The sequence below is a fragment of the Xenopus laevis genome, chromosome 7L, assembly GCF_017654675.1.
Source record: "Xenopus laevis strain J_2021 chromosome 7L, Xenopus_laevis_v10.1, whole genome shotgun sequence".
NCBI lineage: Eukaryota > Metazoa > Chordata > Amphibia > Anura > Pipidae > Xenopus > Xenopus laevis.
The window spans coordinates 68,975,997-69,002,413 of record NC_054383.1 but is presented as its reverse complement, the minus strand read 5'-3'; the positions used below and the strand labels follow the sequence as shown (position 1 = coordinate 69,002,413).

Sequence of the window (26,417 nt, the reverse complement as noted above, 5' to 3'; positions counted from 1 at the left end):
GACTTTAAGTAGTGAATGCAGAGTGGTAGAGAGCAGCATGTTTTGCCTCTAAAACAACCAGAAATGATGCCAGTTAAAAAGACCTACATACTTTTAAGCTAAGGGCCATCTAGGTAAAGAGCTAGATATTTTTCCTACAAGAGGCCCACCCACAGGCTGAGCCAAGCTTCCACAACCAACATAATGGGAGACCATGAAAAGAACCCCATATCGTACATAAATAGTAGGGTTCAATTGATTCTGCAAATTACTGGTAAATACCCGAGGCCTCTTATACACATAAGCCTGAGCCTACCTTCCTAAGCCTTCCCACATACCTCCTAAGCACAGAAAGTAAGTATATTATATCTTACTGGGGGTCATAGTAACCATCTCTCTGTTTTTTCCCACAACAGAACTGTACCCCTATCTCTGATACAGTATAACTTCATAATTTCTTGTCTTTTTTGCAATGCATAATAGTTGAATATTATTAGTGGTGTTAATGCTAAAAAAACACTAATAAAGTATTATATTTTTATTTTAATGTTATTGCTTTATAATTAGGCTATTACTGCGCAACCCTAGAACAGGCACATGAGTCTGGGCTGTGTGATGCTGGCTATTATTGTTCACAAGGCTCTTCCCAACCTAACCCACAAGATGGAAAAATGGGAAATATTTGTCCCTTTGGACACTACTGTATTAAAGGCAGCTCTTTACCATCACCATGCCCTCCAGGTGTGTTAACACCCATTTTTTTATCATGTATTAAATCCTAGAGTAAAGACCCATCTCTATGCTTTAATTTGAAGAAATAAATAATTATTTATCACCTACAGGAACATTTGTGTCTTTTTATGGAGCCCAGTCACTTCAAGATTGTCTTCCATGTATAGCAGGAAGATACTGCTCTCAATGGGGAAATAGTTTTCCTGAAAATTTGTGTGATGAGGGATGGTATTGTCCACCAGGGACTATCCATTCACAGACCCCAGGTAAGATTTTTTTTTACCTCAAATACATTGAGCAAGGTTAGGTTTATGTTTATATATATATATATATATATATATATATATATATATATATATATATATATATATATATATATATATATATATATGTATGTATATATATATATGTATATATATATATATATATATATATATATATATATATATATATATATAAAATCAATAAACGAAAAATCCGCACTCATGCGGAAATAATTGTATGATCAATAAAGGAAAAATCCCCACTCATGGGTCTTGTGAAGAAAACTTCTTATTGTTTATTCGACGTTTCGGCTCTTAAACGCGAGCTGTCCTCAGGAAGACTCGCGTTTATGAGCTGAAACGTCAAATAAACACTAAGAAGTTTTCTTCACAAGACCCATGAGTGCGGATTTTTCCTTTATTGATCCTACAATTATTTGTTCCAGCACCTGGGCAGTTACCAGTGCTCTGTGTGCACCAGGCCCACTTGGCTTTGTATATATATATATATATATGTCCATATTAGAGATACATTTATAGACCATATATTGGATTTTGAAATTGATGTATTTAAACATTTTGTATACTTTTATATTTTCAGAACAGATTTGCCCCATTGGTCATTACTGTCCCATTGGCAGCACCGAATCTAAAGCCTGCCCATTGGGGTACTATCAGGACAAGATAGGACAAAGTAATTGTACCCTCTGTCATGCAGGAAAGTAAGTGCAAGTGATTAAATTTGAACATGACTATCTATCTATCTATCTATCTATCTATCTATCTATCTATCTATAATGCAAATCACTGTATATATATATACCAATGCATTAGGTAAATTCAATACTTTAGGTAAATACTCAGAGGTTATCCACTTTCAACTTATATTAATCATCCATGCTAAAAATTTATCTTTTTTATATCTTTTTATCTCCCCTGTTAATCAGTGCTACAAATGTAACTTTTTTATCTCAAATCCAGGAAACAATTGAAGTAACATTGTTCATTTAATCCTTTAGGGATCATAGTGCCTAATATTTTTATCCAGTATGTTTCTCGTTGTAATAATAATTTTGACCTATCCCCACCTCTTTTCGGTTCTGATATATGGTCAATAACTATATATTTAAATGTTGGCAATCTATGTCCCTGCTGAAGAAAGTGTTTGGCAATTGGTTTTACCAATTTTGATCTCTAAAGGCTGTACTGATGGCCGACCTACCATCCGTAGCCTCATTGTTAAATCAGTTTTTCCTATATAAGAAAGTCTGCATAGGCATGTTATCATGTAAATCACATGTGTAGTCATGCACATAATACGATGCTCGATTCTTATTTTCTGACCTCTATGGGGATGGTTAAATACCTCACCTAGGGACATGTACCTGCAAGAAGAGCAATTTATGCATTTATAGCATCCCGGTTTTCCAGACTTAAGCCAAGTGGATTGAGGCCTCTGGTAACATCCTATTGGATCAGTTGCTACTAACATATCTCAAAGATTTTGTCCCCTGGTATATGCCATAATCGGCGGTTTAGGACACAACCTCCCTAAATCCTTATCTGCCCTAACTATCGACCAATTTTGTTTCACCAATAAAGTTAGAAGATGTATTATATCTCGTTACAAAAGTCATTTGCTCACTTTTTTCTTTGGCACCTTTGCCTGGATCTCTGGCCCTTCTCCTAACTACATCTAGTGCTTTCTGTAAGGTGTTATTTTTTTAGCATGTGCAGTTGCACACGTTGCCACAATAATGAAAGACGGTACATTTGGCAATGTGCAGTAACCCATAGCAACCAATGGAATGTTTGCTCTTAAAAAGGTGACAAGTAAATGTTGCCTGCTGTAAACTTAGTATCTTTTGTTACATAACCCTATAATACCATTACTGATAGTCTTGTGAGTACTCTGCACAGTGAAAAGGTCTTGTATAACACTGCAGAATTCATCATAACCTTTCATTGACACCTATAGGTAAATAGTGGTGCACACCAATTCTTTTTTCCTATTCATGCTGCAATCTTGAGGAACCAACGTGTAAAAGAAACGGATCCACACACACACCAATTAGTGCAGTCGGGATTATCCCCTTTTATTCAGCCACCAAACATCAACGTTTCGGGGGGGAAAACACCCACCCTTCATCAGGATACAATTATTTGTGCAGTCACCCATTTAAACCCAACTTCCCACGCCTTCTTTTCCCATCATGCAGTTTGCCATAAAAATTAACCCTTATGTGGGATACAGGAAATTCGACCTATATGTAACATACAATTAAGCAATCAATTCGGTACGACAGTCAACAAAATGATCTTTTTCTTTCTTAAAGTGCCCATGTGCAATAATTATTACAAAATATGGTATCAAAACATTATTTTAAACAATTTTTTTTAAAACACCACATACATTAAACACCATATTGCAAAAATCCATGTGTTGTATTATAAAACCTTACTGCCCTTGGGATTTTCTAATAACCCTTAATATTATATGTGATCATTCAGCAGTTCTTATCTGTTAAAAAATGAATAAAAACATGCAAGAAGGTTAAAATCAGTTTTTCTCTCATAAGAAACACGTATAACTAAAATTCTCATTTAGGCCCTTTGGTGTGAGTGTTTTTAGCTGCCAAATCCAAAAGGCCTCCCGTGTCAACAATGACCTCTTATCTATTTCACCTTTCTGCCTGTGTATAACCTCTAATATTTGCCATCTGAGTTGAGAAATGTTATGTTTTGCTTCGAAAAAATGTTTCGCCAGGAGGGTTTCCTTTTTAAATTTCTCTTTCTCTTTTTTTTGGCCTATAGTAGCCCCTTCTCCCTTCTCTTCAGGTTTATAATTCCTTATTCTACTCTTATGTTCATTCATCTGGGTTTTAAACGCTCTGGAAGTCTGTCCCACATAACATAGGCCGCACGGGCACTTTAACAGATAAATCACCCCTTCAGTGTCACACGTTGCGTATTGTTTTAATTTAATATCGTGACCCATAGTGGGGTGTTGGCAAATTTCCCCTTTAATGACCCCATTACAATGCCCGCACTGAAAGCATGGATAAGTGCCTTTCCTGTTAGATATTGGTTTCTTTATAATTTTTCTAAAATCAGATTTAGTGAGTCCATTAGCTATACTCTTTCCTTTTTTATAGCTAAACAGCATGATGGGAAAAGAAGGCGTGGGAAGTTGGGTTTAAATGGGTGACTGCACAAATAATTGTATCCTGATGAAGGGTGGGTGTTTCCCCCCCGAAACGTTGATGTTTGGTGGCTGAATAAAGGGGCATAATCCCCGACTGCACTAATTGGTGTGTGTGCGGATCCGTTTCTTTTACACGTTGGTTGCTAAGGGACCCGGCCGGTGAACTACAGGTGTGCGGTAGGAGAATTACATTGCAATCTTGAGGAAATCATTAATATCTAAACTCTTTACACACTTCTTAATAAAAGGTAATAAAAGGTGCAACAATTGTTACTGATCTACTAACCTACTGTATAACAACCATGCAACAGTTATAGTTTACTTAATGGGCAAGTCAACCCCAAAATCAAAATGTCAACGCTAATTCAACGCCAGTGTCAGTCTCTTTCACTAGCGTTAGTCACTTCGCCCTTTAGTAAATTTGCCCCTTAGTGGTTACTTTTTACACAATGTTTCAAAAGTCTCCCCCAGCAAAAACAGATCTGTTACTCACTGGCTTGTCTTACAGTATCTCTGAGTAATCTGAGCCACCAGGGCAGAGAATAGACAAGAACAGACAAATGCTGCTTTCAATAGCAATACATATACAAATAACTTAAAGACCATAGGAAAAATTTTATAAATGTATATTGCAAAGTTGCTTAGAACTATGTTTTCTTTTATTAGGCAAAAAAAAAATTTGGGTTGACTTTAACACAGCATTTACTGGTTCTGATTCAGTTCAGCAGTGATTTTTAAACAATGACACAACAGCTCTCATTTACTTGTGCTCCAGATGCAAACTTTCTCCCCTTAGTGGTCATTCAGTAAGCAGTTATATCCAGGCCATACTTTTGCACCCGGCACAGGATTAAAAATCATCTTGCAAATGTGTTTGCACTTTGTCCCCTGCCCCATGCATGACAAATAACCCTACTATATATTACTAAACTGAAAGTCCCAGCATGCCAGGGGTAGAGTAGTCAGAGGTTGAGTCTTGATGCAATGAAGATGAATGCAAGCTGCGATCAGAACATTTTTACAATGCAAACATTTACTAGTGTTTAAAATAAGGCAAAAATCAAACCTAACAGTATCTAGTAGAATTAAGTCAAATGTAACTGGACTTTTAGAGTTTTCATGAAAACATTTCACCACTCATCCAAGTGGTTTCTTCTGTTCAATTGAGTGGTTGGACTGAAGCCACTGGGATGAGTGGTGAAATATTCCTTGGGACAAAGAAAGCCCTGCTGGTATTTCAAGAAAATGGTGAGAGGCTTCCAGGAACACTTTACAGTTTATTGTTTTTCTCCATTAGAACATCACCTATAACACCTATAGCAAACCTATCAGTGTTTAGCTTTTTAAAGCTAGTTGCAAGTAAAACAATGAATGCTGCAATTTCATTGGTTGCCATGGGTTACTGCCCATGGGCAAATTTGCCCAGTGTTGATAATGAGCCCCAATGACTTCAAATCAATGGGACACTGAGTCTCTGTTAAGACAGCATGCTTAGCAAAGGAGAAAGTCAATATTGTCCTAAACATGTTTCCATAAAGTCACTTGACTTGATCACTGATTAATTGCCATGGATTACTGCTCAGGTGCAAATTGCCCAGTGTTCATAAACGAGCCTCTCTAGAATAGGCTATCTTTCAACCAGGAAGGCCTACCTGAGTGACACAAGAGGTTTTTATTCTCAGTATCTTTGAATACTTTGAGATATAAGGCTATTTATATGTGAATATAATTATGTATGTATACAAATGAAGTTTCAGTTTAGAGATCTGACCTTAAATGGGATGTTTTCCTTTTGCAAAATCCTACCAAGGTGGTAGGACTTTGTAAAAGAAGCACTTTTTCAAATACATTAATTTAAAATTGATACTTTGAATTTTATTAACAATTAGTCTGCACTTACTCTAGAATGTCTTTAGGTTTTGCTTCAGCTTTGCTGACCAACTCCTCTAATATGCAAATGCAGATATAAGCAGACATGTCACCAAGGACAGCTTAGCAGCAGGTGCATGCCCAGTCACTATGTTACTGCATAGGATCAAAGCTATTTAAGTGAATGAGTGCAGCCCATGTAACTAGTGCATAATGCTACATTGTCCTTACAAAAGGTTCTTACCTACTGCCAATCTCTGCATCTATAGTGCTGCAAACTTTAACTGTCAATTCAAATGAGGCTGGCGAGGGGAGGCATGTAGGCCTCTTCCTGCCCCCTACCAACATCCTGCTGCTCCCCCTAGGGAACATCAGGGCCCTGTCCTTTAGTGAGGTGGTAAGGACAGGGCTAGCTGCACATTCTGGTGCAGTGCTTTTCACTGAGAGCTCAGTGTAGCGGGGAGGTGCGCAAGAGCACTAAGTGGACACCTCTTGCTGGTGCTTTTGCATGTGTACAATTATCTACATATGCTGTATAGTATTTAACTGTTTCATTAAAATGAAATAATTATTCCAGATTTTGCCTAGTAAAAAACAAGATCACCACAAGTGAAAACCTTTCCAGCATTCTGAATTGGGCTGGATATATATTTGCTAGTATTGTCAATGTATCCCCCTCTTACTGTTTTTTATTTAAATATTTTAATGCGGTTAATGCACCTTGTTGCCTTACCGGTCCTCTGTTTTGCTTTTTGCCCAAATGTATGATTTCATATGGGGTTTGTAAGTCTGTTTTTCCTATTTTAGCATGTTTTGGGTTTTATTAGTGCGATGTTTGCATGGAAATTATAAATTTTAAATTCATTCATGTTCACCTTTTTATTTTTCTATATACTGTGTAATGTGTTTTAAGAATGTATTTTATGTATTGTGAATAGTGGCACTGTCTGATATTAGGTATAATTATAGATTCTGTGGTCCAATGACTTTTGAAGTGGATTCAGACGATTTGTTTTCAGTAAACGTTCCAAGAGTTTGTCCAGCTGGATATTTTTGTGTACAAGGGACTGAATTTGGATACCAACATCCGTGTCCACTTGGAACTTTCAGCAACAAGGCAGGACTAGCAAACAAAGAGCAATGTTCTCCCTGTCCCGGTGGCAGCTTTTGTGCCACTCCAGGTACAGTAACTAAAATGAATGGGCTTCTCATTAAGTTTGCCTGTCATAAAATATTCATGATGTTTCTCTTTTCCCTGGATGGTTCAGTAGCAGATTTGAAATGTGAAAAAAATATGTTTATGCATTAGTTGTTTTACAGAAGATCTGTTTGGAAATATTTTAGAAATTGGCTTTTTTTTGTTGAAGCTGAGTAATATTTTTACTAAAACTGGCATGTAGCTGCATACATGTATCTGCTGCATAGAGAAGCTGTTTTGCAAACAGCATACATGTGTTCAGTATTTGTATAGCACACATTTACCTTAACAAGAATTAAAATCTTTCAATGCAACATATACAGTACTACAGGTATATTGTAGCTAGGTTAATCTAAGGTTAGTACTATCCAGTCAAGCCTGAGAAAGATATGTTGTTGCAGCTTTAACTTTAACTGAACTACTCTCAGATGAGCAAAGATTGAAACAAGGTGAAGTAACATCTACATCAACATTAATTGTAACCTTTAATTGAAATAATAAAATGTCATTTTTTGATCAGTTACTAATGTTATAGAAATTTGTTTATCAGGAACCACTTGAAAAATTTTTGAACACAAGCTTTGTGGATTCTAAACTCACCAAGAGTCAGAACCCCCAACAATGAATTCACAGAGTTTCTATAGACTTGGGAACATATTGTATGACATGAGAACGTATTGGAGTAAAAACAAGTTACCGGAGGGAGAACATAAAGATATCTCTTCACAGCACAGAAAAATAAAGAACTACTCTTAAGGTGGCCATACACGGGCCGATAAAAGCTGCCGACAGACCGTGTCGGCAGCTTATTGGCCCGTGTATGGGGGCCCCCGACGGGCTTCCCCGATCGAGATCTGGCCGAAAGTCGGCCAGATCTCGATCGGATGGGATTAAAAATCCCGTCGGATCGCGGCCGCATCTGTTCGTTGATGCGGTCCCGCGATCCGACCGCCCGTTTGGCGAACGCTAGGATCCGATCGTTGGGCCCTAGGGCCCACGATCGGATCAGCCCGATATTGCCCACCTCAAGGTGGGCATATCGGAGGGAGATCCGCTCGTTTGGCGACATCGCCAAACGAGCGGATCTATCCGTGTATGGCCACCTTTACAGCCAAAAAAGGGGTTGTGCCTTAAGGCCAGGGTACTAGTGACCAAAGCTAGCGTGAGAACAGAATCAATCACAGTCAGAGCGACTCACAGGGGAATCTGCATAAACACAATTGTATTTTCTATCACTAATCTGAACTGAAAGATTGCGCAAGATGGATAAGGCATTTTCTGCTAAAAACAAAGTTCTATGCTGATGAAGCAGGGCTTATAATTGTTTATCTGTGATATTTATTTGACATATGTAACCACACTTACTGCTTACTTACCTTAATGAGGAATATCCTGTGCCTGAGACACCAAATCATAGGCTGACAAAGAAAAGAAACATGGAAGAATATTATATACAATTTTAAAGCTCTGGTTTACAGAATATATTTGCTGCAGTACATTGAGGACATTAAACACAGTTGGCCTGCTTTACTAAGAGCTTTCACAATGCGAGACACAAAAGCAGGTCCAAATTTGAGTCCAAAAATTGTCATGATTAAAGCATTGCAATTTAGTTATGTAGTGTCTACCACCTATATACAGTATGTACAGTAGCAGTTCCTATTGTGTCACATAAGCATTTGTGTCCTTTAAGTATGACTTAGATGCAAAACAACCTTGCTGCCAGTGGTGTAACTTTGCATTGGGCCGCCCTTCAAAAAATCTTCACAGGTGCCCAGTGCCGAGTGCCAACCCCTACCAAGCTCCTTTCCCCTGCCAGCACACATCCCATGCTCTCCTGTATTCACCTCCCACTCGCCTACCTGAAAGCCACCAGGGAGTGGGGATTTCTACAATTGAGGAAGTAGACCCCCATGATCTGGGCCCACTGGGTCTACTTCTGCTATTGTTCCGCCACTGTTTGCTGCCCCTATTTTGTTGCCAGGTGTGAAGTACACGGTTTTGATAGCACATTGTGCATTTACACAGTTTTTGCTGCCAACTCAATTGTGCAGAAATGAAGGGCATGTAAGTGAAGGCCCATCACTTACATGCCCTTCATTTATGCACAATTGTACATAGATTTGGGTATTGGCACATCACTAGCACCTAGCTGCAGGTGTACATTTTACAAAGGAAGCAAAATCCCCAGATATACTACACAGAGTTTTGAGTTAAAACACTGTTTTTGGACCTTGTTTGTTCTAAGAGAAAGAAGTTTCAGATTGTGAGAATTAGCAATGTCATGCTAAAAACACACATAACACAGTTTTTCATATATTTAGCAATGTTATCACTCCTTTTTGTGAGTGTTTTTCTGCCTAGAATACTGAAGCTCAGAGGTGTCAAGATCATTTCTATACAATGGGGTCAAACAGCTTTTCTTTTAAAGGCAATGGCCACTTTTATCTCAAGAAAATTGCTGATTTGCTTTTAATTTTTAATATAATTAGCACTTACCAGGTATTAGGTCCTCGCTATCAACAAGCAGTGGCAGTACTGTGTATGCCAAGTTCCTTTGAAAATGTGACATGAGATTATAAATTGAAAATCTAATGTTCTGGCAAAAAAAATTAGACAAAATGTTTAGTTAATTCTCAAAATAAGATGTAACACATACAAGAATGTTTTCCAGACTTTGTTAAATATGCTCATAGGTAAATTATACCTAATATTTCTTAATCACCTTGTATGGCATAAGTTCTTTGTGAAGTTTATATATATAATTAAATACACTTGGGGGCCCATTTACTAAGGGTCGAAGTTAATTTTCTAAATTAAAAAACTTCGAATTTTTGGGTACTTCCACCATCGAATGGACTAAATTTGACTTCGACTTCGATTCTAATTGAAAATACTTCACAAATTCGACCATTTGAAAATCGAAGTACTGTCTCTTTAAATGACTTCAACACTTCGCCACCTTAAATCTGCCAAATTGCTATGTTAGCCTATGGGGACCTCCTAGAACCTATAGCCAGTATTTGGCTAAGTTTTGAGAAGTCAAAGGATTTTTTTGTAAAATCGCGAGATCCTCCGACTTCGAATGTCGGACTACTCTATTCGATGGTCGAATTTCGAAGTTTTTTTCACTTTGAAATTCGACCCTTGATAAATCTGCCCCATAAAGTAATGTCAAATATTTAATCATTTTTAATATAAAAACAATGATGATTAAATATCAGCACTTTTCTTTACCATAGGTCTATCATCCCCATCAGGGCTCTGCTTGCAAGGATTTTATTGCACTTTAAATGCCACAGTGCCAAATCCATTGGATAGTAAGAGTGGAGATCGATGTCCTCCAGGTTATTTTTGTGAAACTGGAAGCAGTACACCTTCCCCTTGTCCAGTTGGGACATTCCAGCCATATGAAGGAATGTCTTCTCATAATTCATGCTTACCTTGTCCTGCTGGAAAGTTCTGCAGAGGAGAAGGTCGGTCACATATATCAGGTGTGTTTTTATTACTGATATTTTGTGTTTTATTAATAAAATGGTCTCCGGTAGTACGTTTTGGTCCACCCACACTCAAATACTAATAAGTTTGCAATATATGTAAACAACATCATGTAAATCAGCTTTAAACATTTGTAGTAATTTAAAGTGAAACAAATTGCACCTTAGTTAGCCTTCTGAGTTTACAAAAAATATGTATACAAGTACTATCCATTGGTATTCCAAGAAATTTTGAAGCATGATAATTCATCCCCTAAATTTTACTTGACCTAAGGCCCAACCCATTGCATTGCCCTCTGTCAAAGGGGATCTCATATTCATACTGGAATATGATTGCATTAATAAAAATGAATACAATGTTTTACAGGGAATTGTTCATCTGGATTCTGCTGTGTATCAAAAGCTACCACTGAGACACCTTTTGATGATATAACAGGATTTCCTTGCCCAAAAGGCCATCATTGTCCTTCAGGTGTTGCTGCCCCAATTACATGTAACAATGGTAAATTTACTTTAGCTGAAACTTTTATATACTTAATCTAATAAATTCTTAAGGTGAACACATTTAATATTCTTATTCATGCAGGTTCATTTCAAGATCAGGAGAGAGGATCAGTCTGTAAGGTCTGTCCTCCTGGATTTTACTGTGAAGCATCACACATGGGAGTTGTTGCTCCTGTCCCATGCTTGGAAGGTCATTTCTGTCCTAAGGGAAGTGAATCTGTTGGGGATCATAAGTGCCCTCCTGGCACGTTCAATCCAAACAAACAGCAAATGTCCAAAGGTTTGCAACTTTTTAAATGTTTTTTTTTCATTCCTAGTTAGATTTTAAATATTTGACACAGTATAAATAAAAATACAAAGGGTATATTTTTTGATGGTTTTTCCTAAAACATGTATATTGCTTTGTTGAATGTTGAGCAGTGTATGTTTTGTTGACTTCATCATTGCAAATCAAATTTTCCAAAACATTGGCACCACATGTGTCTAATTTTTTTGTAACTTTTGAAATTTTATGTTTTACAATGTAAAGTGTAAAACATTATAAAGAAAACAACGGAAAATAGAGGAAGAAAGATTAACAATCAAATAATCACTCTGAGACAGAAACAAGTTATAGCTATAAGGAAAATGAGTTACATAGTTGGTATGTACACATTTCTACCTTACAGTGGTAAGCAAACCACTTTAACTTTATTTGAAAAAAAAAAAAAAATGAAGCAGAGAAATTGTTACTGGATCAAATCTCCCACAGTATATACAGTAACCCTGCATAGGTCCATCTTTTTTTTGTAAAGACCGGGTCATACCTGGGGGTAATTAGAATTTAGAAAAATAGGTTGTGGCTAAAGGCCACTGATATCAGGCCATGTTTGTGTTTGTCCCACCTCTGCAATGTAAATAAAGTCGGTGAGAGTTAGTTCTGTTGGAAAACAGACAGAGATTCTTCCAGTGGATGTCACTTAATGCAGGGAGGGTCTATTGTTGCTTAGCAATGTGATGTCATATTTGACTTGTAACCCTGTGTGATTTTCTTCTTCCTCTTTCTATTTATGCTCTCTATGAAAAGTTCCTGTTGCACACATGTTATGCTGAGTTTTATAAAGCAACCAAGTTACTGTTCACACAGAGGTTGGTGTGTCTGTCCTCACTTACAGAGAAGCAGCACATGCAGTTCAGATCAGCTCTCTGCTAACAAGTCCTTCAACATTATCGGGGGAATGTAATAAAAATCGCTAACGGAAAAACTATTCGCAATGCGAAAAGTTATGCCTTTGCGCGAACAAATTTTGCTTTGTGCGAATTTAATATAGCTTTTGCGTGCCCGGAAACTGTTTAGCGACCACTTCCGACAGTGGAAGACCGTTTGCGAATTTTATAGTTTGCGCCAATGCGCAGTCAATGTAATAAAACTTCTTACTGAAAACGTCGTTATGTTTGCTCCAAAAGATTACGACACCTTCAAGCACTTCTTATAAGTGCGCAATTAAAATTCGCAATGCGCAATTAAAATTCGCAATGCAATAACAGTTTAAGGAACAATATTACATTGCGAGATGTGGATTTTTAGTCTTATTGGTGCAAATTGTTTTGCTCTTTGCGACTTTTATTACATTCCCCTGTATATGCTTTAAGTTGGAAGACCAGATATAAGGCTATTAAGAAAAGTGACTATATGCTTTGTGTGAGCATTACCTTATCCTGACCTGAGGGTATTTAAGTTATATAGCTTCTGAGAGTGCTCATTAAACTGTACTCCAATTGGATCAGGGTCATACATGATATGTACAAAGGCTAATTGGATAGAGTTAATCCTTGAGAGAGGCCTCTGGTCCCTATGTTTTTGTTGTGTTGTCAATCTTGTTTCTCATATAAGGCTTGTTTAGTCCAGAGGATAGCCTTAGCAGCCTTGTTTTTTAAATAGCTCATGCTTTCGTAAGGGTTACAATTTGAGTAAGTAAATGGTCTGTTTCAAAAAGGCAGTATTGTAATTATAAATCCGTAAGCATCCTATACAGGGAAAGATAAGTACTGGCTTGTTGTTTCCACCTGGCAGTAATTAAAGCTATTAAACGGTCCATAATTGTAGCTTTATGGGCTTCCCATAAGGTTAGTAGACATTGGACTGAGCTTTAATTAGGGGGCATACTTAACAAAGGTCGAAGGTCGAAGTTAAAAAAACGTTGAATTCAAAAATACTAACCGAATGGAGATCATTATTTTGTCGCGCGTCTTTTTTTTTTTTACGCACGTCTCCATACAAGTCTATGGGCGTCATTTTTTCGGCGAAACGAGGCGAAAAAAATTGCCCATCCCTAGAGACAACAAATCAAAAATCGAGGTTTTACTGTATGTAGTTAGTTTGTCTGTGTGCCCCCAAAAGTCCCTCTGCATTTGTTTTATAGCTGCAGCAACAGCACCAGAGTTTGGTAGATATTGTTTACTAATGCTGATTGCAGCTGATTAAGTAGTTTACTTAAAGGGAATCTGTCATGATTTCTATGATGTCGTTTTTATTTCTAAATTACACTGTTTAAACTGCAAATAATTCACTCTACAATATAAAATTTCATTCCTGAAGTACTTTTTTAGTTGTAATATTGGTGTGTAGGCGCCATCTCTTATTTTACCTGGTCATATGCTTTCAGAAAGAGCCAGCACTTTAGGATGAAATTGCTGGCAGGCTGTTGTTTCTCCTACTCAATGTACAGTAACTGAATGTGACTCAGTGTTACCTGGATTTATGATTTTACTATTGAGTGCTGTTCTTAGATCTAGCAGGCAGCTGTTATCTTGTGTTATAGAGCTGTTATCTGGTTAACTTTCTATTGTTCTGTTGTTACTCTGCTGCGGGAAAATGGAGGGGGGTGATATCACTCCAACTTGCAGTGCAAAAATCCCATTACAGTATCCCTTTAACATTTGTGCTGTGACTGGTGTGTCATCCAGTGGCAAGCAGGCCTGGATTTGTGGAAAGGCCACCTGAGCCTGGGCCTAGGGTGGCAGGATTTTAGGGGGGGCGGCATGCTTCCCAACCACACCCACATTGGTTTAAAAAAACTTGGGATGCACTGGAGATACAATAATTTTTTAAATTTCCCATGCGCCAATCCCCATTGCTCTGGTCCAGATGATGAAAATTTGCATGAATAAAGGGGAGGGGACGGGAGCGACGAACGGCAGTGGGCCTAGGGGAGCCCACTATGTAAATATGGCCCTGCTGGCAAGTTCAGGTTGTGTAATTGTGGAGAATGGCATAGCAGGGTCAGTGCTACGGAGTGATCGCCACTCACCAGGCATTTAGCATGAGCATGTACATGCAATCTCTACCACATCAAAATGTATTTGCATATTGCATACAATTTTCTTTTTCTGGCCAATGCAAAAACAAAATCCTGGATTATAAATATTAAAATAAATCAGTCCAATGTTTACAGATGATATTTACCATATTTTACAGCCACAGTCTTATCTTTTCAGCTGATTGCATACCTTGCCCTGTTGGCTTCTATTGTGCTGGGGAGGGTCTTTCACAGCCAACTGGGCGCTGTCTTCCTGGGTATTGGTGCCTTGAAGGATCACAGGTATCCAACCCCACAGATGGAGTTTCTGGAAGTATCTGCCCAAGGGGCAAGTACTGTGTGTCAGGAAACCTCACAGGTATCTAATGCTTTGTGATATAAAATCCAGTTTTTTGAGGACAGATAATGTAAGCAATTTAAAAATGTGTTTTCAGGTGACTGCCATGCTGGATATTTCTGTGATTTCCATTCAACAAGACCTGATCAGAAACTATGCCCTCCAGGATTCTACTGCCCAGCTGGTGCTGAGTCACCTGTTCCATGTGATAGTGGCAGCTATGCTCCACTGAGTGGAAATAAAGGTCCCAAAGATTGTCAACCCTGTCCATCTGGGCATTTTTGTAATGGTAAACTATACATAAAGACTTGTTTAGGCGGACTCTTACTTAATTCTAAATTAAAAGACAAGTGAAAAAATATAAATTTTATGTATAACAAGCATTATGGGGATGTGTGGGCCTTTCATTCTTTACTGTAAAATAAGGCATATAGTAGGTCACTTTGTTTTAGTAAACAAGAGATAACATTAAGACATGTAAGGTTCAAGCCCTGTTTTGATTAGGTAAAATTAATCCTCTGTACTTACTATGTTCCAAAGAGGCCTTCTAAGTCAGTAGTGTCAGAAGCCTCACTGAAGTTATAATGGACAATCGGGTTACATTAAACTAGCTTCACTTGTTACACTTTACTTGCATTGGAGCACTTCATGTGGGGTTCATGCAAACAGCGAGACAAAATATACATTTGGGCACCAGTGTTGTATATTAAGTGGCTACAATGTGTTCCAAATCTCATTTGCTAAGTGTTTTATCTCTTGGAAATGTTAGTAGCTTAGATCACTTGAAGAAAATAAATGGCCTGCTGAGTAAACAAAGACAGTTAAAAATAGAAAAAATAGAAAAAATAGAAACATGCTAAACCCTTTTATTTTTTCTTTTATTCTTAGGTACTGGAAAAGCCATTTGGCAAGGTCCTTGTTCTCCAGGGTTTTTCTGTCCTCCTGGACAGATTTCCCCTAGGCCATCTGATTACCGGTGCCCTAGTGGCTTCTTCTGTCCTTCTGGATCTTCAGATCCTACACCATGTGAAAGTGGAACATATCAAGCACAGGAGGGAAAAGAGACATGCAACACTTGTCCAACAGGATTTTACTGTGGTGGAATAGGCAATGAAAGTGAGTTATGGCTTTAACAGGTATTGAATGATTTATAGAAAATGTATTGTATCGATATATTGTTGTCTCAATGTGACAATTGGCTTACTTTTTTATCGCTCTTTAGGGTCTGTTTTACAGCTCCTTTTAACCACTTTGTCTTTGTTTAAAGACAGGGCCAAAGTGTATACTGTAGTATACACATGCAACAAAAAATCTCTTAAATTGTAACACAGTGCTGTGGCTGCAGGCAGGGCGTAAGTAAATGGTTAAACAGTTTAGTAAATGCCAAGGTGTTTATCTTCTGTCCAGTTATATTTTCACAATAATTAGTGCTCAAGACTAATGTGAACGTTTCCATTGTGGAAGTAGTGGGATCACATGTATTTGTGCAACAGCAGAAACCCCTGGCTGGCTACCCAAACAATCAACAGCAATCATCAATCAACTGTAATGCTTATTCCTAGTGCAGATAACTGTTCCACATGGATTAAATGTGGAATGTATTGTTGCCAAACAATATGCTAAACCAGAAAACTGATGCTTACCCTACAAATTCTATAAGTTGTATAGAACTCCAATAACTAGCTATAACTTAACATTATATGTATATGTCATTCCTAAAGAGAAAAAAAAAACACAAATTGCACCTAAAATGGACCCATTGGTCTTCTAAATCAAAACTCTCAAAAATACTAGCCAGATGTCTGGCACCAATTTCGCCAAGACTAATGCTTAGGAACTACGTAGGTTTTTTTATGGGGTGGCAGTTAGGGGATAATACCAGACACAAAAAAATTGTGTTTAATTTTTTAAAAGGGGAGAACAATCATTAATCTTGACACCGAAAAAGCCTTTGACAGGCTTAACTAGCCCTACCTATCACTGTAAAAGAAACTTTAAATACAAATGGAAATTAAGCCTATATACAGTACCCTGCTTAATGTGATATTATGATAATAAAATGTGTTTACTTGTCAGGCTCCAGTGTTTCAATTCCTAAAATCTGTCCCACTGGCCACTTTTGTCCACCCGGGGCAAGTTTCATCACTATTTATCCATGTCCTGCGGGAACATATGGACCAAAACCTGGAGCTTCGAGCAAATCTGACTGTGAAGCTTGTCCAGCTGGTAAGAACATAATTAGTTTATTTAAATGCATTCATTTCATGCATATAAAGTATATTGTACAGATATGACATCTGTTATTCAGCATGCTTGGGACCTGTGGTTGTCACTCATATATTTAGAAGTAAAAAGCCAGAGTTTTGCTCTCCTGTGCACCACCCAAGGCAGCATAGAGGATTAACAGAGGATTAAAATGAAGACTGATGACTGCAGGTGCTCCTACTTTAGCACCATTATAATTAAAGTTAGGAACCCTTCCTGTAATTTAGACATCTAAGAGATCCCATACCTGTAAAAATTGTTATCATATTTTATAAATCTTTATGATTAAATAAACAGTATACAAAACTATTATGCAATTGATCTTATAAACATTATACCCCACTTGTGTCATGTATTAAAGAAAGTATCCTAGGCTTAACGGGTTATTTATTAAGGGTCAAGTTGTTTTTTCCTGAAAAATTTACATTTTTGAGGGTAGTTTTCAGTGGAATTTTTGGGTTAAAAAAACTCAAATTTTTAAATTTTTTCTTTAAAAAAAACTAAATTTTTTCTAGATTTATTATATCCCAGAGCTGGAAATAGCTCGAATCCAAAAATATTCTATCAAAAGCCTTTTGAGGTCATGTAGAAGTCAATGGCAGAGGTCCCTTGAACCATTTGAAGATGTTTGTAGCCTTCATGATGTTCAGGGTTTTTTTTGGAGGGTTTCCCTCAGAAACTTGATTCATTCAAACGATTCAAGTTTGTTTTTTTTGTCCGAGAACTCTATAAATTCAAGTATTTAGGTTTTTCCTCACAAACTCAACCTTTGATAAATAACCCCCTTAAAGTCACATACCAAAATAAGTGGTAGGTGTGGAACATTTCTGCAACTGAAACTAGAGACTCCTGAAAGAACTGCATTGAAGTCAATGGCTGTTTTCTTTAAGTTACCTTTTTCATGGTGACTCCTTCTGTGCAAAATACATTGAAGTCTATGGGCATTTTTTCGCAGTATCTTTCATTGTGTGCAAAATGCAAGTGGTCTATGGGAGGTTGCTGCTGCATTTTTCAAATTTTTTTTAGTGAAAGTGTGTCATGAAAATATTTGCCAATGGTGAAAGGCAGAATTTTGTTGTGAATCAATACTAGTCAACATGCAATTTAGTTTGAGTAGTGGCATCTGTGATTGCAGCTTCCTTATAGAGTATGTTGGGAGTATCTTAGTTGCTAGAAGTCACAAGTAGTGATGAGGGAAATTGTCCCGTTTCTCTTTGCTGAATTTGCAAAACCTCAAAAGATTTGCACACCGAATGCATTGAAGTTACTGTGCTTTCTTTTATTGCACCAAATGAATTTAAGTAAATGGTAATTTTTTTCTCATTTTTTCTTGTGCCAAATTCATTGGAGACAAAGGCCTGTGTGAAAAAAAAACAATAGTTTCCCAGCAAAACAAAATGTATGTATCAGGCAAAAAAATTATCCCTTGTGGTAAGTTCTTATACATGCAACTTCTTAGACAGCATTTCAATAACAGTGACCTTGATAGGATTGTAAGAAATGTTGTACTGGGATTTGCTAAACAGGACAATCCATAATCTACCTGAAGTCCTAAAAAATTGAGTAGTACAGCTATTTGCTGAAAACAAAAAGCTATAAATGAGAAATCCTCTTAAACAGATGCATAATGTGTCTGAGGGGTTTCTTAATGGTTTTTGAGAAATGTGTCTGTGGGACAAAAATAATCATAACATGGCAACATATTAACATGTTTGTTTTAAATGCAGGTATGTACTGCTCTTTTGAGGGACTCCAAAGACCCACAGGATACTGTTATGCTGGATATTACTGTTCACAGGGAGCTGTTAACCCCACTCCAATTACACCAAGGGTGAGGAACGCTTATGTAGGAACTCTACCAGTGTTATGGAGCAAGAACCTTGTATCACGGGAACAGTTAAACAACATTCAAGTGCAACAATCTAGTTGCATTGTTATAGCCGACCTATCTTGTTCTGATGAACAATAATTTGCCAGACCTTCACATTGGTGCAGAATGAGAATGGTGCATCATGCACAAGTTGATGGTTGCATCAAAGATTGCATCAGAGGAGTAATAGGTAGCACCTTCGAATGATTGAGATATGAGAGCAAATTCGTGGTGTGCAGGGTCACATGGTATATAGATAGGTCAGAAGAAAAAAAAGTATGGCCCATAGGTTGCACATTCCCACTGTGTTAATCTGAAAATCCCATAATGAAATCCCATTATGGGATTTTCAGATTAACACAGTGGCAAGGTGCAACCCATGGGCCATACTTTTTTTCTTCTGCCCTATCTACGCAACAAAGATTGCACTTGCAGTTACATTGGAATTGTGGGGAAAAAATGCTACACCGAAGGCAGAGAACATGGCTCTGAAAATACTTTGCAATATGAGCCTAGATCATAAATTAGGCTTTCCATGTCCTGGATATATCACTGATAAGCTTGATTATCTGAAGTAAATATCAATCATTTACAACACTGGTTGCAGATAAGGTTTACTGAAGTCTAAAATATAGGTTTCCTCTTTGTTAAGACTCTAAAGTAAAAGTGTAAACTCTACATTTGGTTGGTGCCTTACAAAATTTGAATGGTGAAAACATGTGTAACAATATTTAGAAACCTTAGTATTATTGGTGGGAAGCAGATGAGGTGAATTTTAGTGTATGTAAATACAGACCATTTTATGAAATCTTAGCACTACTTAAGCATACAATGCTGTACAGTGGAAAATACATTAATAGAACAGACAGGGATCAATACATTAAAGACATCTAAATTATATGTTGTACATGCTAAGAGACGAGAGGCAGGAAGTCCCTGTCACTTAGAGCTTGCAATCTAAATCTTGGGAACTAGTTTTTACTGTAAATGGGATAATTTACGGCTATTAAATGTATGGCAAATGTAACAAAACCAGATAGAAGTAGAAGTATCAGCAGTAAGGGTAATTATTATTGTTGATGGATACAAAAAATAAATAACCTAGATAATGGAAGTAACTTACATACAGAGTGATTAGGTGTGTTTGATATGTTATTATTACTGTTTGTTTTATTAAGTTTCCTGGTTTGTAGTAGTAGTAAACAGCTAACTGTTCATTCTTTTCTTGCAGATACCTTCTGATGTAAACTCATATCCCAAAAATGACATTTGTCCTGCAGGGCATTTTTGTCCCAATGGAACTACCTCACCAGTACCATGTCCACCTGGAACCTTTTCCATGGCTGCAGGACTCAGTTCTCAAGAGGAGTGCCAGCCTTGTCCTGCAGGATATTATTGTGCTCAGTCTGGGTTGTCAGATGTGTCCCAAGCTCTTCCTTGTTCTTCAGGGTAATGTGTGTGTGAGAAAGATGAATACAATTCTTATATAATAATGGTAATATCAATAACCAGATAAACAATATATGCAGTAGTAGATTTAGAGCAGAGAGATGACAAAATAAATCTTTACAAGCATTTATCATACTACGAATTAAAGTTTGCATTTTTTTTACTTTGATCATTTCAAGTAACAAATTATGTATAATTAGAATTTACACTACAGAAGTGCAGGGAAGGTGAGTAATACATGTGACATCTAAGGCTAATGTCACACAGGGCTGGTGGGTAATTCTTTTTTCTGTTAGCCTAACTGCTCACACGATGTATCTCTGTGATTTTGATAACTAGCAAGTAATAGGCAGATTATCTCAATTAAATGGAAATCTACATAGAGAATGTGTTTTCCATAGACAATGTAGCTTCTTCTGTTATTGTTTATAGGTATATCTGTAAAGAAGGGAGTTCTGTTCCCTGTCCCTCTGATGAGATTTCTGGCTATCGTTGTCCTGCTGGTTTTTACTGTCCTTCAGGATCAAGTATAGAGCTGCCATGTCCTCCTGGTACATTTAGTCCAATGCCTGGGGCAAGCTCATGTCTACTTTGTCCTGCAGGAAGTAGCTGTATGCATGTATCCACCGTGGAACCAGCGAACTGCCCACAAGGTAAAATTTAACTAATTTTCTATACACTGAAATTAGCAGAGGAGACAGTCCAGAGGGCCAACTAATGCGGCTCCAGACAGGTTCAAGGGCAGGGCAGGCAGCACAGTGTCAGGAGGATAAGCAGGAAATTTTTATCCGGATAAAAATTAATTTTGCCCTAATCCACTGATCTTATGTTACCTAATTTTACAGTACATTGATCTTGCTCTATATACTACTTTTTCAGTATCCATTCTTTTACTTTTTATTTATAGAAATAACAACTTTTTTCAATTGCTTTTCATTTATTATTTTAACATTAGTTGATATATTTCTCAGCAGCATCTTTGTAATATAAGCAACTATTGCATCAATTTAATGAAACTCAGGAATTCAGCTCAGCAGGGCCAAAGATAAAAAATGTATCAATTAATGTATCAATATAAAACAGTTTACAGTGTTGGTGACCCTCCCAGATTTGCCATGGAAGGTGAAAAATTTAACTTTACACTTCAATATTAAATCACAAATAGAAAATAGAAAGTAATTGGGAAAAAAGTATTTATTTCAGGCGAACTATCTGAAATCAACTTAACTGAAAAAAGAGTTGGAAGGTGAACAACCACCTTTAAAGGGGCAGTATACACCTAAACACATCTGCTAAAAATGAACACAATAAATAAGACTTGTGTTAAAATGATTTTCAGTCTGTTGTTTAAATTTAAAACAAACAATCTCCTCCATGCCCTATTCATTCAGCTAATGTTGAAAAGGGTGTATACTATCCCTTTAAAGAAAAAAACAAAAACAGTGGTACCGTGTTAGCCAGTAGCATAAATAACATATAAAAAAAAACAAACAAATACAAAAAGTATTGTGAAAGCTATGAAAGGCACAGCATATATTCTGTTAAATCTAACAGAATATATGATGTGCCTTTCTAGCTTTCATTTGTATTTTGCCTGACGAAGGGGCCTTGGTGCTCCGAAAGCTTGCAATGTATTTTTTTTTTTTGTTAGCCAATATAGGTATCACTTCTACAATACTTTTTGTATTTGTTTGTTTTTTTATTTGTTATTTAAAGAAAACGCGAACAAATGTTTGTGTGCTAGGAGATATTAGTTTACTCACTGCCATCTTACTTTGTCTTTATAGGTAATTACTGTCCTGCTATGACTGTGGTACCTGTTCCTTGTCCAGAAGGTACATATAACTCATTAGAAGGAGCTCTTTCATCTGATTCATGTAAAATATGCCCATCGGGGCAATATTGCAGAGGGGAAGGAAACTGGCAGCCTGATGGTAAGTCCATTTTTTGTTGGCTGTTATGCATCACACTAGGAGCACCTTTGTCTTGGGGTGATATTTGATTCTGAGTGGCCTCAATTTTCACAGCAATTTATAGACCCCTAGCACCCCTCGTTTCTAGTTTACAAATGAAGGCCCTTATTTCATATGGCACATGATGAACAAACAAGAGGGAAAGATACAGCACTGAAAAAAGGCCTAAATAGATCCATCAACTTGAAGGGGTATTTGAACATACATAGATAGCATGGGAGGGATATTTTGGTATACAATAAGAAAATTAATTAACTATGCAATGAGCTGTGAGTGGCCACTTGAAAGTATTTAACTTGGCTTGGAGTAACTAGAAAGAGAACTAAAACTGGAATGATTTAATAAGTTAATATATAGAAAAATGCTTTGTTACTGCACCTATTCCTGATTTTTTACCTTTAAAATATGTATTGATTAACTAAGACAAGACATTCAACGGCAGACGGCACTTCTGAAAAAAGAGGGTTTATTGGAAATCCTTGCTTTTCTATCTTTATTAACTAAGATTACTAAGATAAATATACTTACAGTATGTACTGTTACAATATAATTATAACTTGACCTAGTTGTGAAGACGCTTCTATTTGTAAAAGTAGCTGGGCTTCATTCTCGTCTCTTATAAGACTGAAAAGCTTTTAAAAAGTAAAACACAACAGTTAAAAATACAAACCTTTATCCATAATAATAGTTCATAAAAAATACACCAGCCTGTTAGATCCACCTGTAATAAAAAATTTAATTTGTCAGGTATTTTGAATTCCATATGCAAGGGGACCCTTTCATGAACATTTTGAAAACCAATATTATAGTCTCCTATATTATCTTATGGGTATACAAAGTATGTTCCTCTGTGGGCTAAACCAAACAGGTTAATTATAATGTACTGATGGGGTCATATATCCCCTCATTAGTTATGAGTTCTGTGTATTAACCAAAGGTGAATTCTTTGGTCTCAGTTGTTGTGTCAGTGACTGCACATCCCTAATGAAAGCTAGCAAAATTGCAACACAATTTACATATGCAGTTTATAATGCTAAACATTTTAGGTTGTTATTCATTTGAACCTCAACTTTTTGATATTAAATTAAAGCTAAAAAAGCCCACTTACTGCACAAACTGTTCTGTTTAGGATTGTGCTCACCTGGCTATTACTGTGAAGGAGAGGCAGCAGACACCATTCCTCAGAAAACACCTCGGTTTCTCCTCAATGGACCTTGCCCCATGGGACATTATTGTCCAGAAGGAACACAATCACCAAAACCGTGTCCAGTAGGCACACTGAAAAATGCAACAGGTATATGAAACTGAAATCAGAATTTATTTTTGTTTTTACTATATGTGCATTAATTTTGAAGATTACTATAGGTACAGGATGCTATAGGTATAGGAAGTCTGTGATGTGGCTGCGCTGAGTTACCAGACATAACTCTGAACAGAAAAGTTTTATTACAGAGCTATTCTAACATGTGCTATTCTATGTGGGCATGTCCAGATTCACCATATTACTTTCTATTACATAAGTAGCTAATACAGTGCTGCTGCTACATGAACTGACATAGTCCAATATATTATATCCCCCTTCTTAACAAAGAAAATTGTTATACACATTCTTCATCAGCATATTTAAGCCATATATAACATAACTTTAAGCCATACATGTTACTTCACTTCATTTTAGCTTTTCTTAAATAAATATGCACTTATAACTTTACTGCATCACATATCATTCATAAGCACACTTTATTACTCTCTGTATCTTATGGGAAGTTTGATGTGTCTCCAAGATCTGGTTTTGTAGGATTGAGAACTTTTCTGAGTTGCAAGCAAATCAGAATGATTAGTGTCTGATGAGTGTTCACCTTGAACTGTCTCAGTTCTGGGCATTGGTCATTGTTTGTCACAATTTCTGGATCATCAGAAGGTGGCAGTAAGAAGGTGGACTGTATTTTCTACCATCAGGTGTATGAACAACAAAAGGTATGGGTTGATTGTGCTTTTACACAACTGTTACATGTTGCCATGTTTGTCCTATTTGCATTTTTACAGTATCTCTACATGTAAATCTGGTAGTATTTTGGATAGCCTGTCGTAGTACAGTTTTTGTTTCTTTGCCTTTCTTTCATCCAGTCACGCGCCTTGGTGAAACCTCTGGGTATGAGCAATGAGGTGTGTGTTGGCAATTTGGTTTTAGCCTTCTGCCAAAAGTTGTGAAGGTGACAATCCAATGCCTTCAAGTGGTGTAGCACGATATTCCATTAAAACAACGTAAGGATTGAATTTTTAAGCATATTTTTAACTGTCTGTCTGTACAGTTCTCTCGCCTGTCCATTTGACTGAGAATGACCTGGACTGGAAGTTATGTGCTTAAATTCCCAACTTTCTGCAAATGTGTTGTATTCTGCACTAACATACTGATAACCATTGTCATATATGACAATAACAGAAATAATGTGTCTTGCAAATATGGATTTTAATTCAGTGACTTCTGTTGTATCATTCACGTTCAGTGTTTTTGGAAACTTTGAGAAGTAGTTCACATAAAGAAGATATTCTGATCCATTAAAACAAAATAAGTCAGTTCCTACCTTTTCCCATGGTCGTCTTGAAAGTGGGTGAGGAATCAAAGGTTCTTTTTGGTTGCTATTCATGTGCTCATTGCAAACAACTGTGAAAAAATGTGTCCCATGGCTCATTTTGCTTTGAGCAACAAAACAAAAATGACATGCTACAAAACACATGCATCATTTTATCCTTCCTCTCTCCTTCAACATCAACCAAAGGGATCTAAACCATCCTACCATCTATATAAGGACATACATATATAGTTTATCATCATCATTTTAATGTGGGATACAAAGCTCCCAGATATGAACTGTTCGTGGTCATTAGGTACAATTACCATTTCTATTGAAAAAGCAATTGTAGCATAGTAAATCGGAGGTCCTGTTACAATGTAGGGCAAGTGTATATCGGTATACTGATCAAAACATGCACGTGACTTTGCCCTCCCAATGCAGAAACAAGGTGCCACGCAAAAAAAAGGCCTATAGACTCTAATGTAGTTGGCTACAAAAATATGCATGATAAAAAAAGTTTTGCTAATTTTCACCAGGATGACTAGGCCATCCTTTTATTGTGATGCTCTTTAATTTTTGCTGAATTTGTGAAGTTTGTGCTCTTACAGTTGATCCAGTTCACTTCTAGTTCATCTCCTATCAGTTCTTCTGTCTGCTCTTTTAGAAAAGCTCGGCTTAGTGCCTCCACAATGTGCATCTCTTTGCCAGGTGTGTATGTAACCTTCAGTTGATATTATTGTAGTCTTAGAAGCATTCTCTGCAATCTCATTGGAGCTTTGTATAGTGTTTTTTCAAATGTTTTATGATCACTTTCTACGTGGATCTCTTTTCAATACAGATATTGATGACTTTTTCATACCCATATACTATGACAAGTAGTTCTTATCTACACTGACAACCCTAAACCAGGCAAGCAAAGGGGCACGACGGTTGTTAAAATCAGTTAGGCCGAAGGTCGCGGTACAATAGGAAAAGACAGATTCGTGGTCAGACTGGCCAGGTCGAGGCAGGCAGATAGCTAGAATCATCAGCCAGGCAAGGGTCAAAACCGGGTAATCAATCAGATAGGATGTGGCAGAATCGGAGTCAAATAACAGGCAGGGGTCAAACCAGAACGTCAATCAGGAGGGTAAAGCAGAATCGAGGTCGGTTTCAGGCAAGGGTCAGGTTCCAGAGATCAGAGTAGTCAAATAGCCAGGCAGGGTCAAACACAGGAATCAAAACAGACAAGAAGCTTTTCAGCACAAGGTATAAGGCACCAGGAACAAAACCTATAACGGGCAATCACTAAAGAAAAAATGTCTCTTTAAATATGTAGCGCTATAGTAAACTGACTTGTGCCAGGGCAGTTTTAGCTACTTTCCTTTGTGGGCTGAGACCACAGATGAGCTCTCTTTCTCA

At 37.2% G+C, this 26,417-nt stretch overlaps 1 protein-coding gene across 1 annotated transcript; it reads left to right on the top strand.

Moving 5' to 3' along the window:
* The first annotated feature begins 20,747 nt into the window (after positions 1 to 20,747).
* Positions 20,748 to 22,864, top strand: LOC121395527 (signal peptide, CUB and EGF-like domain-containing protein 1). Its single transcript, XM_041569163.1, has 2 exons — positions 20,748 to 21,120; positions 22,255 to 22,864. Exons 1-2 carry the CDS (start codon positions 20,835 to 20,837, stop codon positions 22,467 to 22,469), a joined length of 501 nt encoding a protein of 166 aa, XP_041425097.1. The 5' UTR covers positions 20,748 to 20,834; the 3' UTR covers positions 22,470 to 22,864.
* Positions 22,865 to 26,417: the final 3,553 nt, after the last annotated feature.